This window comes from Oxyura jamaicensis, chromosome 10 (assembly GCF_011077185.1).
Source record: "Oxyura jamaicensis isolate SHBP4307 breed ruddy duck chromosome 10, BPBGC_Ojam_1.0, whole genome shotgun sequence".
Classification (NCBI taxonomy): Eukaryota; Metazoa; Chordata; class Aves; order Anseriformes; family Anatidae; genus Oxyura; species Oxyura jamaicensis.
In genome coordinates this window covers 13,895,458-13,910,488 of record NC_048902.1, presented here as the reverse complement: position 1 = coordinate 13,910,488, position 15,031 = coordinate 13,895,458, and the positions used below count along the sequence as shown (strand labels likewise).

The 15,031-nt window shown below is 57.8% G+C and overlaps 1 protein-coding gene and 1 long non-coding RNA gene across 5 annotated transcripts in view; both read left to right on the top strand.

Annotated features, from left to right (window-relative positions):
- The window catches only part of AEN (apoptosis enhancing nuclease), a 3,789-nt gene extending 819 nt beyond the window's left edge, over positions 1–2,970 (top strand). The window contains exons 1-5 of one of the 4 annotated variants that reach the window (XM_035336256.1): positions 334–456; positions 813–999; positions 1,030–1,366; positions 1,750–1,950; positions 2,233–2,970. In XM_035336256.1, coding sequence (XP_035192147.1) covers positions 384–456; positions 813–999; positions 1,030–1,366; positions 1,750–1,950; positions 2,233–2,436 — 1,002 coding nt within the window. In that variant the 5' untranslated portion in view covers positions 334–383 and the 3' untranslated portion in view covers positions 2,437–2,970. Of the gene's footprint in view, positions 1–234; positions 497–812; positions 1,367–1,749; positions 1,951–2,232 lie in introns of those variants that run through there. The other 3 variants (XM_035336254.1, XM_035336258.1, XM_035336255.1) reach the window with 3 other exon arrangements.
- Positions 2,971–4,387: 1,417 nt separating this feature from the next.
- LOC118172339 lies at positions 4,388–7,174 on the top strand. The gene is made up of 3 exons (XR_004753650.1): positions 4,388–4,548; positions 6,800–6,809; positions 7,069–7,174. It is a non-coding gene; the product is annotated as an uncharacterized LOC118172339 (long non-coding RNA).
- Positions 7,175–15,031: the final 7,857 nt, after the last annotated feature.

Genomic DNA, 15,031 nt, shown 5'->3' with positions numbered 1-15,031 from the left:
GGGTCACCCCATAGCCGGGTCACCCCATAGCCGGGTCACCCACACCGGGGTCACCCCATAGCCGGGTCACCCTATAGCCGGGTCACCCACACCGGGGTCACCCTATAGCCGGGTCACCCTATAGCCGGGTCACCCCATAGCTGGGTCACCCCATAGCCGGGTCACCCTATAGCCGGGTCACCCATACCGGGGTCACCCCATAGCCAGGTCACCCCATAGCCAGGTCACCCCATAGCCGGGTCACCCCATAGCCAGGTCACCCTCTAGCCGGGTCACCCACACCGGGGTCACCCTATAACTGCCTGCCCCATACACGCTCACCCTACACCCGTGGCGCCCGCAGCCCCGCCCCGGCGCGCCTGACGTCACCGGCCCCGCCCCGCATGCAAATCACCCCTCCCTCTCAGCCAATGGGAGAGCAGAGGGGCGTGGCCAGGCCTGGACTTGCCCGGGCATGTGAGCGCGGAGGCTTCCGGGCCGGACACGTGGGGCGGCGGTGGGTGCGGGGGGGCCGGGGCGTGGGGGGTGGCGATGGGGTCGGGTTTGGGGCCGGGTATCGGGGGGGGAGCAGGGGCGTGGGGCCGGGAGCGAGGCCGGGGGAGCCGGGTAATGGGCAGGCAGGGTCCGCGGGGGGGGGGAGGGGTTTGGGGGGGGGGGCACAATGGGTCTGGGAATGGGGCGGGGGGCTTCGGGCGGTGATACGGTGACCGCCACCCCCTGCCCGCGCGGCCTGTATGGGATGGGGGGGGAATATGGGGTGGGGGAGCCGCTGAGCACTCGCTGACCCCCATTTAACCCCCCCCCCCCCACAGGCATGCCACCGGGCAAGGGGCAGATGGCGCCGCTGCTGCCCCCCAGAGCCCCCCCACCCGCACCCAAGGGTGCCCAGGCCCCCCCCGGCCCCCCACAGCCCCGCAGCAAGAAGCAGAGCCGCAGGCACCAGCGGTTCCTGGAGCGCCGGGCGCTACTGGAGCAGAGGGGGGTGCTGAGACCCCCCCGTGGGCAGCCGGGCAGCCAGGACCCCCCGGAGGGGCTCAGCAAGGCGCCCCCGAGGTGCGGGAAGGTGCCCAAGTCCCCGATCCCAAATGGCACCGCCAAGGACGTCAGCGGGGCTGACACCGCCGCGAGGGTGCCCCTGCTGCGCCCCACCAAGTACGTGGCCATCGACTGCGAGATGGTGGGCACCGGCCCGCGGGGGCGGCAGAGCGAGCTGGCGCGGTGCAGCGTGGTGGGCTACCACGGGGACGTCATCTACGACAAGTACGTGCGGCCACAGCTGCCCGTCGTCGACTACCGCACGCGCTGGAGCGGCGTCACCCAGAGGCACCTGAGGAACGCCATTCCCTTCAGGGTTGCCCAGGCCGAGGTGAGGGGGTCCCGGGGCTTCCAGAAGCGGTTTGGGAAGGGCACGTTGTCATGGCGTGCTCGCTGAAAGGAGAGGGAAAGGGGCTGTGCGTTCCCCGCCGGCTGCGGGCGGTGATGGTTGGCAGGCAGGAGCCCCCCGGTTGGTTCGGTGAGGCTTTAAGTAGCACACGATATTCCTGCTGTGGACTTGCACAGCAAAACCAGGCTATAATTCGTAGAGCAGATCCACCAGTCCCATTACTGAACTTGTTGCTACTCAGTTCTGGGAACCCAAAACGCTAGAATTGAAGGAACTGAATTAAAGCCGAATGGTGTATTTTATACCTGACCGGTGTTTCTTTGCTGCTCCGCCTGTTTAAACCCCCCCCCCTCCAACACCTCCAGATCCTGAAGATCTTGAAAGACAAGATCGTGGTAGGACACGCCATCCACAATGACTTCCAGGCCCTGAAGTACTTCCACCCCAAAGACAGGACCCGAGACACCAGCCAGATCCCGCTGCTGAACCGGAAAGCCGGGCTGCCCCTCAGGGCCAGCGCCTCGCTCAAGAGCCTGGCCGAACACCTGCTCCACAAGAAGATCCAGGTGAGCTCCGGACACCTCGCTGTGGGGTTCCCGAGTTTGGGTTCCCGAGTTTGTGTGCTCAGCCTTTACCCACATCTGTGTGGGGTCTGGGAGATGGAGACCCCCTGTGCTCATCCCGTGTGCCCTCCAGAAAGATGACAGATACGTACATCTCCTCGACCTGCCCAGCGTTGCATCGAGCCTTTGCCATCTCCAAAACCCCAACGCTGGTCCTTACGAGCAAGCAAACTGGGGGATTTCTGCCCTCCCTTTCTTCTAACCACCTTTTCCCCCTTCTCTCAGGTGGGCTGCAGAGGGCACTCGTCGGTGGAGGACGCCCAGACGGCTATGGAGCTCTACAGGCTGGTGGAGGTGCAGTGGGAGACGGAGCTGGCCCGCAGCCAGCCCCCCCGGCCCCCCAGCCCCCCCGCGGACCCCAGTACAGACAGTGACCAGTACCTGGACGACCAGTACTGGCCCACGGACCTGACCACGGGCAGCCTGTGACGGGGCTGGCATCCCGTCCGTGCGTTTTGGGACCTGGTCCCTTCAGCTCGTAGGCGTGGAGGCAGCCGCCCACCCCCTTCCCCGGGGGGAGATCTCCCCAAAAACGAGATCCGTGGCGCTTGGTGCCTGGGGACCGGCGGGGTCCCGGTGCCAGCCGGGAGGAGCACCCATGGGTGCGTGGCGGTGGCGTGGGGCTCACAGGGCACCTCTGATGCTCTCCGAGGGGACGCCCTGCGTGGCGGGTGGTGGCACGTCCTGCTGCTGATCGGGGAGGATGGAGGTTAGTGGGTTCTCCAGAGGTTGTCCAGACCGTGGCGTGGCTCACGGCCCTGGGACAGCAGCTGGAAGCTGCTCTGCTGGCACCTCACCATCCAGGGCCGGGGACACGACCAGTTTCCTCCCTGTTTTCTTTGCACAGCAAATCCTGGAAAGAGAGTCTGGGTCTGATCAGTGTCTCTAAAACCCTCTTGAAAACAGCTTAGGATGCACTTTGTCGTATTTGTCAATTCTGAATTAAAAACCTTTATTGCAAAAGCCTTCTGCGTGTGCTGGCGTGATGAAGTGCTGTGCTCTGGGCTTAAAACTCAGCTGCAACCAGAAGACATACCCTGGGTGGCCTTGGGGCTGGAATAAGTCACTCTTGGGGCAAGGTGGTTTTGGGGGGCTATGGGATGCTCCCCTCTGCTCCGAGCCCCCTGCGGGAGGAGCAGCGGATGGGCTCAGCCAGAGCCGTGTCCAGGACAAATCCTGTCCTGGGGCACCAGGGTGCTTTGCCTTTGCTTTTTCCATGTTTTTTTTTGAGTCCCTTGTCACGGGAAGGGTGTGGGTGTCCTGGAGCAGCGGTGCCGGCAGCAGGGAAGCTGCAGCCCTTGGTGCAGGGTGGGTGCTGCTGGGGGCAAGGAGGCGGCTGAGGGAAAGCCCAGGGCAAAGGAAAGTGTCCCAGCTGTCACCCTCTGTGTGGGGACGTCCCTGTGCTAGGAAGGAGGCTGCTGCCGGAGGGGCTGCCCGCTTTAGAGGTGAGGGGCTGATCCCAGGCAGTGTTTTTCAGAATGAAACGTGGCCGTGCTGGGGGGGAGCTGCCTCAGCCCCGCTTCCCTGTGGCTCCCTGCATGAGCCACCTGCGGTTGGGGTGCTTTTAAGAATGATTCAGAGGAAAAAAGAAAAAAAAAAGCCTATTCCTATTGTGGCTCTGAAGGCTCATCCCAGCCTGGGGAAGTGCTGTGCCCCCAGGAAAACCTGCGTGTGGCTGGTGGCTGTGCTGCTTGAGCACAAACAGATGAATTCTGTGGGAAGGGTGCAGGGTCCCCATGGGCCTCTCGCCCTCAGTGCGAGAAGGGAGGCTGTGGGATGGCACCGTGGGGTTTCCAGGAGCCTTGCCGTGCAAAAAGCGGGCACGAGGGCCAGCGTTGAAGTCCATGGAGCAGAGCACAGCTCGGAGGCTGTTCCAGCCCCAGCCTTGGGAAGCAGGCGAGGAGCCGGTGACGCAGCGCACCTGACGCACACATCGCTGCAATAACACCAGGCGTCCTGCGCTCCCCTTAACTCCTCCCTGCCTGGCGGAGGGAGCCTGGGGACGGCTCAGAAATGCTCTGACACATCCAGCAGGTCAAAAATCTGCCGTCCCAGCGGCACTGCTCCAACAGCTGTGCTGCTCCAGTCAAAGAAATGACCGTGCAGCACCCAGGTGCGTGCAAGGAGGACATCTGGCGCAGGTCTTTGTCCCTCCTCGCTGCCATTCCCACCTCCTCCAGGCTGGCAGGAGGGAAGCACGGGAGCCTGGCCGGCTCCAGGCTCGTTCCTCAGCGCGTGTTCTCCCTGCTGTCCCAGGCTGGTGACCCAGGCACAGGTTGGCCCCAAAGTGCTGGCCGTGACACGGTGCGGGTGCGTGGGGATGGGGACAGAGAGCTGCGACAAGAGGCGGAGGGCCGGGAGGTTTACCAGCCTGTGACTCATCCTGCAAGGCAGCCAGGCACAGGCGAGAGGAAGGAGTAATTAAGGAGAAAAAAAAATCACAATCAGACGAACATCTCTGAAGTCTCGACCATCAGAATGCCGTAGTGAGGACGCTTTCGGAAGCATGCCCGGGCTGGGCTGCGGTGCACAGGGTTGGCTGTGCAGAGAGGGACTGAAAGCTGTAAGCTCTCACCCCCTGCGATCCAGGACCATTGCTGAGCTCTCCCAGCCCTGCTCCCTGCCTGTCCCCGTCACCACCACGCTGATTTAACGCCCTGCTGAGCCACTGCCCTGCTTCGGGGGCTCACCTGAGGGCGGCGATGCAGCCAGAGCAATGCTGCCCACGCACAGGCTTTGCTTCTGGCCTGTAATCTCCGGCTTTTGGAGAAGGGGAGGAACAAACTGGGGGGCAGCGCGGATTTCCATCGGCTTTGCAGGGCTGAAAAACCCCACGCTGTGCTGTGAAGCCCACGAGCCCCCCGGGGAATGGCTGAGAGAGCCACGGGGGAGCATCCCTCCAAGTCCAGCCCGGGCATCCCTGCAGGAACACAGACTGGGGGTGGATGATGGGGAGGTGGCAGCACCCCCAGCCTCCTGGTGTCGGGGAGTGCCAGCCAGCTTGGCTGGGAATCACACAAACGGCGATTTTCACCCCTTTTTTCTACCCAGTGAACCGATCGAGACCTAATCAGGACTTTCACAGATGTTTGTGAATATTCACCCATATGTCAGGGAGCTGCTGCTGCGAAGAGCCCGTGTCTGCCCTGCTTTGTCCCCGGCACAGCCCGGGCGGGCAGAGGAGAGCAGGAGCAAAGCCTGGGCCGGCTCGTCATCCGCGCTAAATTTCGTGACAATTCGAGAACCGGCAGAAAACTGGCCGGTTGTCTCGACGACCCTGAATAATGATTAACACGAGCCCACGGATCCGGCAGTGGGAACTCGGGGCTTTTTTATCAGAGGAAAAACATTGTCAAATGAGATTTTTTTTTTTCTTTCTTTTCCAGGCAGCTGCAGGAGCAGGTAACTGATAAGCTCGTCATTGGAGTGGGGCTGAGCCAATGGGAGCCGATGGCGACAGCTTTCACTTCTGTCTAGCAACAGCTTCTCCTCCAGCAGCAGCCGACAATTCGAACCGCGACCCTCTCTCCTCGCTGCTATCGAGCCCCCCCCCCCTCCTGCCACCCTACTGAACGGAGCTTGGCGTGGGGGTCCCTCAGAAATCGAGTCCTGGGTTGTCCCGTTCCCTGCACAATTTGGCGCTCCTGTCCCGCGGGGTGGGGGCTTTGCAGCCGTGGAGACGTGCACGTCCCCACCGCCGTTTGCATGGGCTCTGCACCACGGTGGCTGCGAGGCCAGAGGTGATGGGGGCTTCTTTGGGGTGGGTGTGGGATGCCCATAGGATGCTTGCCGTATTTAGGGCCCCAACAGCAGCTTTGACCAGGAGACCTGGCTCCAGGGTTGTGTCTCCCTCCCCATGCAGCAGGTATTTTGTCCAAAAGTGGTCCCATCCCGTGTCTGTGCACGGAGCGATGCTGGGACCAACAGCCCAGGGCATCTCCCTGCCTGCGAACAGCCCATGGTGGTGCTGCTTCACCGTGGGGACACAGAGGGACACAAACCTCCCCCGTTCACAGCCACTTGTTGAAAACCAAGCTGGTTCGTAGCAACCAGGGGAATCAGCCCCATCGCACCCCTACCCCCAGCATCGCCCCTCTCCTCTCCGCGTGCAGCAGGAATTAGGGGGCAGAAACCTCGCCGCCTGCTCCAAATTAAAATCTGTTGCCCTCATAACCTGCCCGGGCGGAAGAAGCACCGAGGTGCGACCCGGCGATGAGCAGGCACATCTGCCAGCTCGAGCTGCAGGAGGGGTGTGCGTGCGGGCGTGCGAGCTGCCGGCGCAGCCTCGCGGATTGGCTGCGAACCCCCTTGCAGCCGATGCGAGGGACCGGGGTGGCCTAGCAACAGCCGTTCCCCGATGGAAAACAAGCCACTTCAGCACGGCGGCTGGCTGCCGAGGGAAGGAGACGGCACATCTCCCCCTGCCCCATCGCTCGGGGGCTCTGGTGCCCGCCACCGAAATGCTGCGCCCGGAGGCTGCTCGCCCCGTGCACCAGGGGTGTGGGGTGCGTGGGGTGGGCTTGCTGTGGGTGCTAAGGATGTGCACGGGGGAGAAACCTTCCCTGCACAGCCACGGCTCCGTCTGCCAGGTGTGGGGTCACCCCAGCTGTGCAACGGGGCCCCCAGTAAGGCGTGGGTTGGGAAAATGTGCAATTCCCAGTTAGGCAACAGGGGTCGGAACCCACCCCGTGTGGCACCATGATTCCTCTGTCCCCAGGAGCTGCGTCATCTTGGGGAGCCTTAAGCTCCGCACCAAACTTTTGGGGTTCCAGCCTGCTTTTCCCCATCCCAGCTCTCCCCTGGTGTGCAGATGGGCAGGATTTAGAGCACCTGTGGGTTTTTTTTTTTTGTTTGTTTGTTTAACTTGCTAAGCCAAAAGGTGGGTTTCAGAGCTGCCCAGAAGCCAGGAGCATCCCTGGGAGAAGCACAGAGAGCACTGGGAGCATGGCTCCTGCATGCCTGGGACCCCCTCACAAAGCAAGCCTTAAGTTAGCCACCACGTTTTTGGATTTATTTTTTTCCCCATAAAATGGGAACAGCAAAATTCTGACATCTTCCTAGGGCCACCTGGCACAGGGCAGAGTGTTGGTGTCAGGGGGGCAGCGTGACCCCGCTTCCGAGCGGAGCAGCCCCAGCTCCCGGCAGCGATGGCCGGAGCGAGGTGGAGGCTCCTCTCGGGCATCACCACACAGAAACCTGCAAATCAGCAAAGCCGTGACCCTGTGCTCCTCCGGGCTGACCCCCAGGGACACCCCCCCCCGGTTCCCCCTCTGTCCCTGCCCACGGCGGTGCCTGCAGGCCGGGCTGTTCACTAGATGGTGCCCTCGGGCTGCCGATCTCCCCTTTGGTCCCTCTCAGGCCGAGGATGGGGCAGCCTCTCCTTGCTTAAACACCCACCTCGCCCCTCCAGGCTTCTGTCAAAATCCCAAGCAACTCACGGCTCTTCCCTTGACCCACAGCTGTGGCTGTCTGGTGGGTGACGCGCGTCCCTTGCCTGCCACGAGCCCACAAGAGGAGTGTGAACGCCCCGTGCCTTGCCCCCAATAAATTTTGGGGACCATCATATTGAAACAGTGGCACTAAAAGACAAGCCAGCATTGCATTGACCACACAGCCCCCTCGGCAGCACGACAAGGGACTCATGTCATGGGGAGCAGCGCTGAAACCTTGGCACAGACACTGTGGTTAATAAAATAGCAACAATGCACAGCCAGCACCAACCCCCGTACAGCCATAGTTCTGCAGGACCGGGACAGGAGGACGGCGAGCTAAAGCACATTAGCCCTAATAGGATATTTATTCACTTTTACACATAAAACAGCTGGCACAAAGCAGCATTGTGTGCCCGTTAGGGAGGAGCAGGAGGAGGCAAGGGGACAGGGTGGCAGGGCATGGGCAGGGGACCCGGGACAGGAATAGCAGGAGCTGCAGGTCAGCGCCAGGCTCTGTTTGCAGTGCTGGGAGGTCACTGTTTGCTTTTGGCCTTCACCTGGCCCGGCCGAGACTCCTTCCCTTTTATTAAAAACCATCCCTGCCTTCATAAAATGGGAATCCCAGCTGTGAGGGGCATCTGCCGGGGCCAAGTCACACACAGGCACCCTGCGGTGGCACCGTGGGACATGCCCACGTCACCCCAACCCTCTGGTCTCATAAAATAGCAGAAGGATGGGAAAGATCAAAGCCGGGGCTGCACAGAGCAGCGCTTGTTGTCATTTTAAAATGGCGTTAATACACAGTTCTGGTTGAAAAAGTTGCTCTAAAAATGGTTTCTTGTTGCCCTTCAGCAGCAATTTTGTCCCAGACTTCCTGGGGGATGAGGCTTGAGGAGCTAGGGCAGTTGAGGGAGGCATGTGCCTTTTGGCCTCTGGCATGGCTGGCTAAAAAGTGTAAAAAGGTGTGAAACAAGGCGAAATGGCACTCACAGGCCTCCAGGGTAAAAGCAGAGTCTGTGTCCCTGCGGTGGAAAAACCCACTGGCAAGGCCCACTGGTTAGTTTTGGGGAAATTGGGGAGGAAAGGTAGGGGGGGACCTGTAATCTCTGTAATCCATCTTTGTGTCATCTCAGCACACCCTCTTCCAAATGATTGTAAAGCACCATGGTTATAGCACATGCTGCATTTGATGTGCGTACTCCCCATCTAATTGTAGCTCGGGAGTAAGCTCAGAGCAGGAACACCGTCCTCTACCTCTCTGCTCAAACAGGTGGATTTTGCCTAATGGGCTACGAGATATTGAAACGCATTAAAACCAGGCGTTTGAACGGATTTACCAAGCACACCAGGTATTTAACAAAGCATGATTCAGGAATTCATAAACTGGAGGAGGAACATGAGGGTCAGTGGGGATTAACGAAGCCCCCAGAGAGCTGTCCTCTCCTCTGACCCCGAGCTCCCCCACAGCCTGCTCCCTTTCTCCCCAGGTGACGGTGCTGAGCCAGGGGGCACAGCCCGGCCCCGGGGAGGCAGAGCAGACAGAGGGGATGGGACAGCAGCACGGAGAGGTGGAGAAGGTGATGGGGAGAGGAGGGAGATTTTTTTTCCTTGTACTTGCCTCCAAATGCATCCCCCATCTCAGGCCATCACCCCACAGAAGGGACCTTCAGGGAAAGCAGCAGGGACCAGCCCCATCCCCTGGGCTGCCCATACCCCCGGACGGGCACATTCATGGGGATTCCCACCTGGGCCCTGGGTTTTTGCTGCACCCCATCCTGGGCCAGCCTGCTGGGGACAGATGGACGGACAGACAGACGGGCTGAGCCTGAGCCCAGCCATGGGAGGATCAGGAGGGGGGCAAGCACAGCCCCACTGCTGCCAGCCCTGCAGAAAACTCCCGTCTCTCAAGCTGCCAGTTTAGCTCCAGCTTTTTTTTTTTTTTATATATTTTTAATATAACCATTTATATAAGTTTGGAAGAGAGCCTCCTCGCTGCTGCTTTTCTTCACCTCTTGCCAACTCCCCCAGCATTTTAATGCCTCCCTCTGCACCTCACCCCGCTCCAGACCCCAGCCCGGGGGCTGACACTGCCAGGCTCTGGAGCAAAGTAACCGCAGCCTGTCCTGCCCTGCACGGGCTGCTTAGGGAAGCAAACCAGTCCTGCTCCAGCTCTGCCAGGCATTTGATGCTCACACAGCCCCGGCACTGCTCACTGACTCAGTTTTCCCACCAGCAGCATCGCAGTGGGTGGAAGGGAGGTTTGCAAACCGCTGTGAGATCCTCGGTGATGGGAGCCGTACCTCCCCCCTTCCGATGGGGGAAACAACCCAGCAGAGAGAAGTGAGACACGCACAGGGATGTTAGGCTGGCTCTCAGATGCTGGTTTGAAAAAGCAAGCTGAGAACACAGCTAGAAAGTGCTGAAACGGGCAGGGGGAGGATCGGCCTCTTGGAAGGAGCAGGATTTAGGCCAGGGAACAGAACCACGAGGCAGGAAGTCTGTCACAAAAAGGAGGAAACATTTATCTGTGCTCTGAGGGAAAGCCTCTCCTGCTGTTGTTCTCATATGATAAACAGAAAATCAAGGAAACAGGTCCTCAGGTGTGCCCCGGGCTCTGGAGCAGCAGGGCTGTGCCTACAGAGTTCATCCCATCATTCCAGGTGGGATATTATGGCCCTGCAAAAAGGCCATCATTTCCTTGGGAAAAGGGTGAGAGAGGCAAAGCTTGGGTCTCCTGACCCCAGGCTGGACTGACATGGTCAAGAAGGACCAGCACCCACCAGGCTGTGCCTTGAGCTCTATCACTGGGCAGCTTCCTGATGTGCTCGGTCCCCACAAGGAGAGCAAGGACCAGCCTTGGGCTGAGCCCCAGGTGAAAGCAGAGCAGATAAAGGCCTGTTTGGGGACTGGCCCTGCCCTTGTTTAGGAAACATTTTGGCCATGCTGCAGAGCACTGCTGGTTCCCCTGGACTAGGTTCCCAATTAATCTCTCTGCTCGAGCACAGTTGGACGGCAGAGGATGCCCTGCAGCACTCAGATCCTCACCCTGGCCTGAATTACCCCTAAAGTATGGTGTAGTTAAGATTAGCAGTGGACCCAGGCTTAACTTGGTTAAAAAACAGGGCTTATTACAGGGGAAATTAACCCGTTTCTACTGGCCACACGGTGGTTTGCAGAGAAGAGATCAATAAATGAGAATCAGCCTCAAGAGGAACAGAAGAGCAGCGCTGCTTATAGCCAGAAATCAACTGAAAGGGCAGACTTGTAACAGGAAACATGCTCAGAGCTGACTAGCAGCAAGAAAAGCCTTGGCTTTTAAAGGGAATGGGAGCAGCAGGCGTCTTTCTTTCATAATTAGAGCTATTGGCATTAGGTGACCCTTAAGGTCCCTTCCAATCCAACCCAACCCAAAGTGACCCGCACCACCACAAAGGCAGGCTGCAGAGCACACAGCTCTCAGGCATTAAGGAAAAAGCCACCCCTGGATCATACCAGGACATCCCAAAAAGAAGCCTGGGAGGGGATGTCCAGGGGGCAGGAGACAAGGGCTGCCCAGTGAACAGGGGCAATAATGGCCCCCAGGTCCGTGTTTTTTTTTTTTTTTTTTTCTTTTTTTTCTTTTTTTCTTTTCCTCAGCAGGGGAGCAGAGAGCATCTCACCACCATGCCATGTCCTCTGGTCTGGGACAGCTCCTGCACACCATTTCAGCTCAGCTGTGCATTCCTGCCCTGCTGCTGGCAGTCTTACAGGCTCTTGTGCAGCCTCTGGGCTGCGTTGAAAGCATTGCATTATCCAAAGCATCACCTCTGCTCCACCACAGCCACCTTTGAGGTCTCTGCGCCCACCAGGAGCTGAGACCCATCCACCTTCCCCTTCTGATGTGCACCTCCAGAGAGTGAGGCACCGAGGAAAGGGGATTCAAAGGCTGCCTCGCTAAACAGGGAGTCACTTAAGCAAGAGAGGAAGGCAGGGAGAGCCCCTCTCGACAGCTTTGAGATGTCAGATCTGAGGGACTGAGCTGCACCTGTAGGAGCTCAGCAGCAGCTCTGAGAGCACCCTTAGCCCCGAGAGGATGAATAGGAGCTGCCTCCCTTCCTCTGACACCTACACCCCTTTTGAAGTCTGAGCTCATATCCTAAAAAGCTAACTGTTTTAAAGAGAAGCAGAGAGAGAAGGAAGCATCTTATAGCAGAGAGTAGGTGAGCATGCACATCCTACTGCTGTTCATTAAAAATAGCTTGTAATCTCATTTTTTTCCAGCTCAGAGAAAGTGCAGTGTATAAGTAGATAAGAGGCTTACATACCCAGGAGGCTCAATTAATGTTCTTAGTTCACATGGCCCCAGGTAGAAGGCATTGCTGACCCTGAGCTGCTGCTACCAACTGTTTCAGGAATAGCTTTCTTTTAAGTCCTTATAATCAGAGACTTTTTAAAAAAATGTATTTCTAGTACTCCTCACCTCTGTAAAGCTTTAGTATGGTCTTCCCTTGCTTTACAGGCACTACCAGCTGCATACCAGCAGCCTGCTGAATACTATTTCTCTTCCCTTCCCCCTCTACCCAAACAAAAAGGAGAAGCCCTGCTGAGCCCAACCCTATACAGGGGAGCTGGATGGGCTCAGCTGTGCTGCATGAGTGGCTGCTCTGCCCACCTGCACCCGTCCTGCATACAGCAGGGGCTGCTGTAAACGGATTTGTTGTAGGGGCTTTGGTCCCTCTTGGCATCACTGGTGATGATATATGAAGGTGATTTTCTCATGCAAATGATTTTTCTTTCCTTCTTTCTGCCCCCTTTCAACCATTCACACCTTGTAGCTGATCTCCCTCACAGGTGGGGAGGATCTGGCCCAGGAGCGTGCGGGTGCTGGGATGGACGAGGCATTTCACCCTGGGTGCGATGTGTGCTGTCCCTGTGTGCCTGGGCACACCATGCTCCTGGATCCCTCCTGTGTGTCCGAGCAAGCTAATTGCATTTCTCAATCCAGCACCCGTTCCTTCCCCTCCTGCCCTGCTCCTCTGCCTTCCTCAGGGACCACACAGTGTCTGCAGAAATGATGTGGGCCCAGCTCTGCTGGCTGTCATGGTGGAGAGGCTTCAACAGCATCTGCACCACACGGGCTAGGGAAGCTGAAGTTCTCTCTGCTCCTGAAAGAGCCATTTAATTCATTTTCAGCCTCTACCCCTCCCCTGGACCTCCCTGGCATGCAAGACACAGGGACTTTTATTACACCACTGCAAGCCTTGAAGGGGACTGATCATTTTTGTGCCTGTTCCACCCCTCACAGAGAGCCGTCTCCTCTGCTGGGCCACCAAGCTTACGTGCCTCTGGCCACGCACACGCTGCCGTGGCACCAGGACAGCCAGCGGCCCGCTTTGGCCCCAAAAAGCCAGGCGTAAAGCCCTGCAGTGGGGGAGCTCTGAGAAGGGCTGTTATCAGGGCAAGGGCTGGATTTTGGTTTCTTGTTCCCCTTGGTGGTTTTAGAGGGATCTTGCAAAAGCCCTGAGGTGCTGGCAGGGTGACAGGACGGCATGCAGGAGGCTGTAGGCAGGATGGGGGCGGCCTGGCCGTGGCCTTCCCTCCACGCCTGGCTCCCGGCCTGCTTCTCGCCAGCCCTCTGCGCTGAGTGCCGCTTGCAGGGCACAGCTGCTCGATGAAATAGCTGAAATTCCAGAGATATCTGAAATTCATCCGGCCTCCTTCTGCTGGGGATGCGGAAATCCACTTCGCTGTGGGTTCGCCCTGCTCCCTGCTAGCCGTGAGCTTTCCCCTGCATCACAGGGCCAGCGATGCAGCCTGGCTGGGCTGGGTTTTCCTAGAGGGAGAACAGGCTGGTGGGAATGTGAGGCTCGGGAGAGCAGTGGTGGGAGCCAGTTTGCTGCCTCTGCTGAGTTACGTGGGGTTCTCCCCAGTGCAACAGCCCCAGAGGCAGCAGAAGCACAAGTGGCACCGCTTAGTCCCCCAAAACAAGGCAACAGAAACACAAACGGCACCTCTTTGGCCCCCAAAACAAGGCAGCAGAAGCACAAGTGGCCCAGTTTGGCCCTCAAAGCAAAGCAGAAGTCACAGCTCAGCACCGGCTGCCTTGCCAGCTGCAGATGCCTGAACTCAGAGGGGCTGGATACCCTCTAGAGCAGACAGCTGCGAACCTTGCTGGCTGTCGGATGCTTCACTGAAACCTCTCTGAGTGGGAAAACATGACCCAGAAAGCAAAAGCTTTCTCACATGGGAAAGGTGAATTCGCCTGCCTGTGGCCCAGCAAGGCTTCCCTCTATTTGCTACCCTTTACAGGAGGGGTTTGGATTAATCCTGTGCCCAAGGAGAGTTTCCCTGTGCCTGACTTCTAGATATTGCTTTGTGTCCAGTGCCCCTGCAGCCCTCTCACAGGGATACACGCAGACAAGTGGGACAGCAACTCTGCACTGCTGTAATCCCAGCTTCTGCCGTGTAGGAGGGCATCTGTGGATATTTGCTGCTGTCACCATTGTCCAGCCCCTTGCCACGAGCCAAGACTGTGTCCCTGCAGAAGCCATGGCAAAACCCCAGCTGAGCTAACGAGCCTCAATTTCTTATTATGAAATCTCACTGAAGGTACAGTAATAAAAACAGTATTTCTGAAAGAATCAGAAGCCAAACAAGGATACTATTTTCTCCTAAAGATGTGCCAATAATGAGAAAATCCTCAGTCAATAAACAGCGAAGAGAAATGCTAAGCTGCTAGAAATCAGGTGGGGCTGTCTCCAATTAGCCAGACCGTTACCATGCAAATGCAACATCTGGATTTTCTTTTGTTACTCTGATGCTGCTTTTCCATCAGGCAAATGCCCAGCGTTTCGCCTTTCTTCAGGGCAGCCCCACCTTTGTCAGCACTGCTTCCCTACTGTAAGCGGTGAGGTGCCAACCCGCGCTGCCCAGCTCTGGGGACGCACTTTTTTACCCCGAAGATGGTGAATTTGAGCAATAGGCTTTTAAATTCACAAGCAATCCCTGAACCTGAATGGGATGTATGCGTGCGCTGCTGCAAACCACCACCTTGCCAAAATATTGCAGCTGGCAAGAGAGGGGCTGGCTGTGTGCTGCTTTAGGTCAACACCAGAGCAGCAAAAGCCACCTTTCTCCATGCCATGGACTTACACAAAGGGTTTGCCATGGGGGATGCAAAAGGGACAGCTCAACAAGCTCCTGGGGGAAGATTCAGTCAATAAATAAGGGCTGAAATTTAGAGCTGAGCCTGGCTCATCGTTTGGGTGAGGTGAGTTGATGGATATCTTCCCTTCCTTCAGTAGGAATAGGGAGAAACCTGTCAGCCAAGAGGTTACCAAAGGCTTCTGCTTTTTTTCTCTTGTCCACCGCTTGAAAAGAAAACAGCCTTCTGCAAAGAGTGTGTTTATTTAGAGTGAGTTGCCTGAACTTCTTCTCTCCCTAGGTGTCGGACTGTAGGACGCCTGTGGAGTCAGAGCTGCACTGCTTGCTCTGATGGGACACGGATCAGATTTCTCTCTGAATCTCTCACTCCAAACACCCTCTCCAATATTTGCTTAAAAATCATTCTTTCCATGTCCATTCTGCCAGTAATTTCTCTTACTGGAATCTCT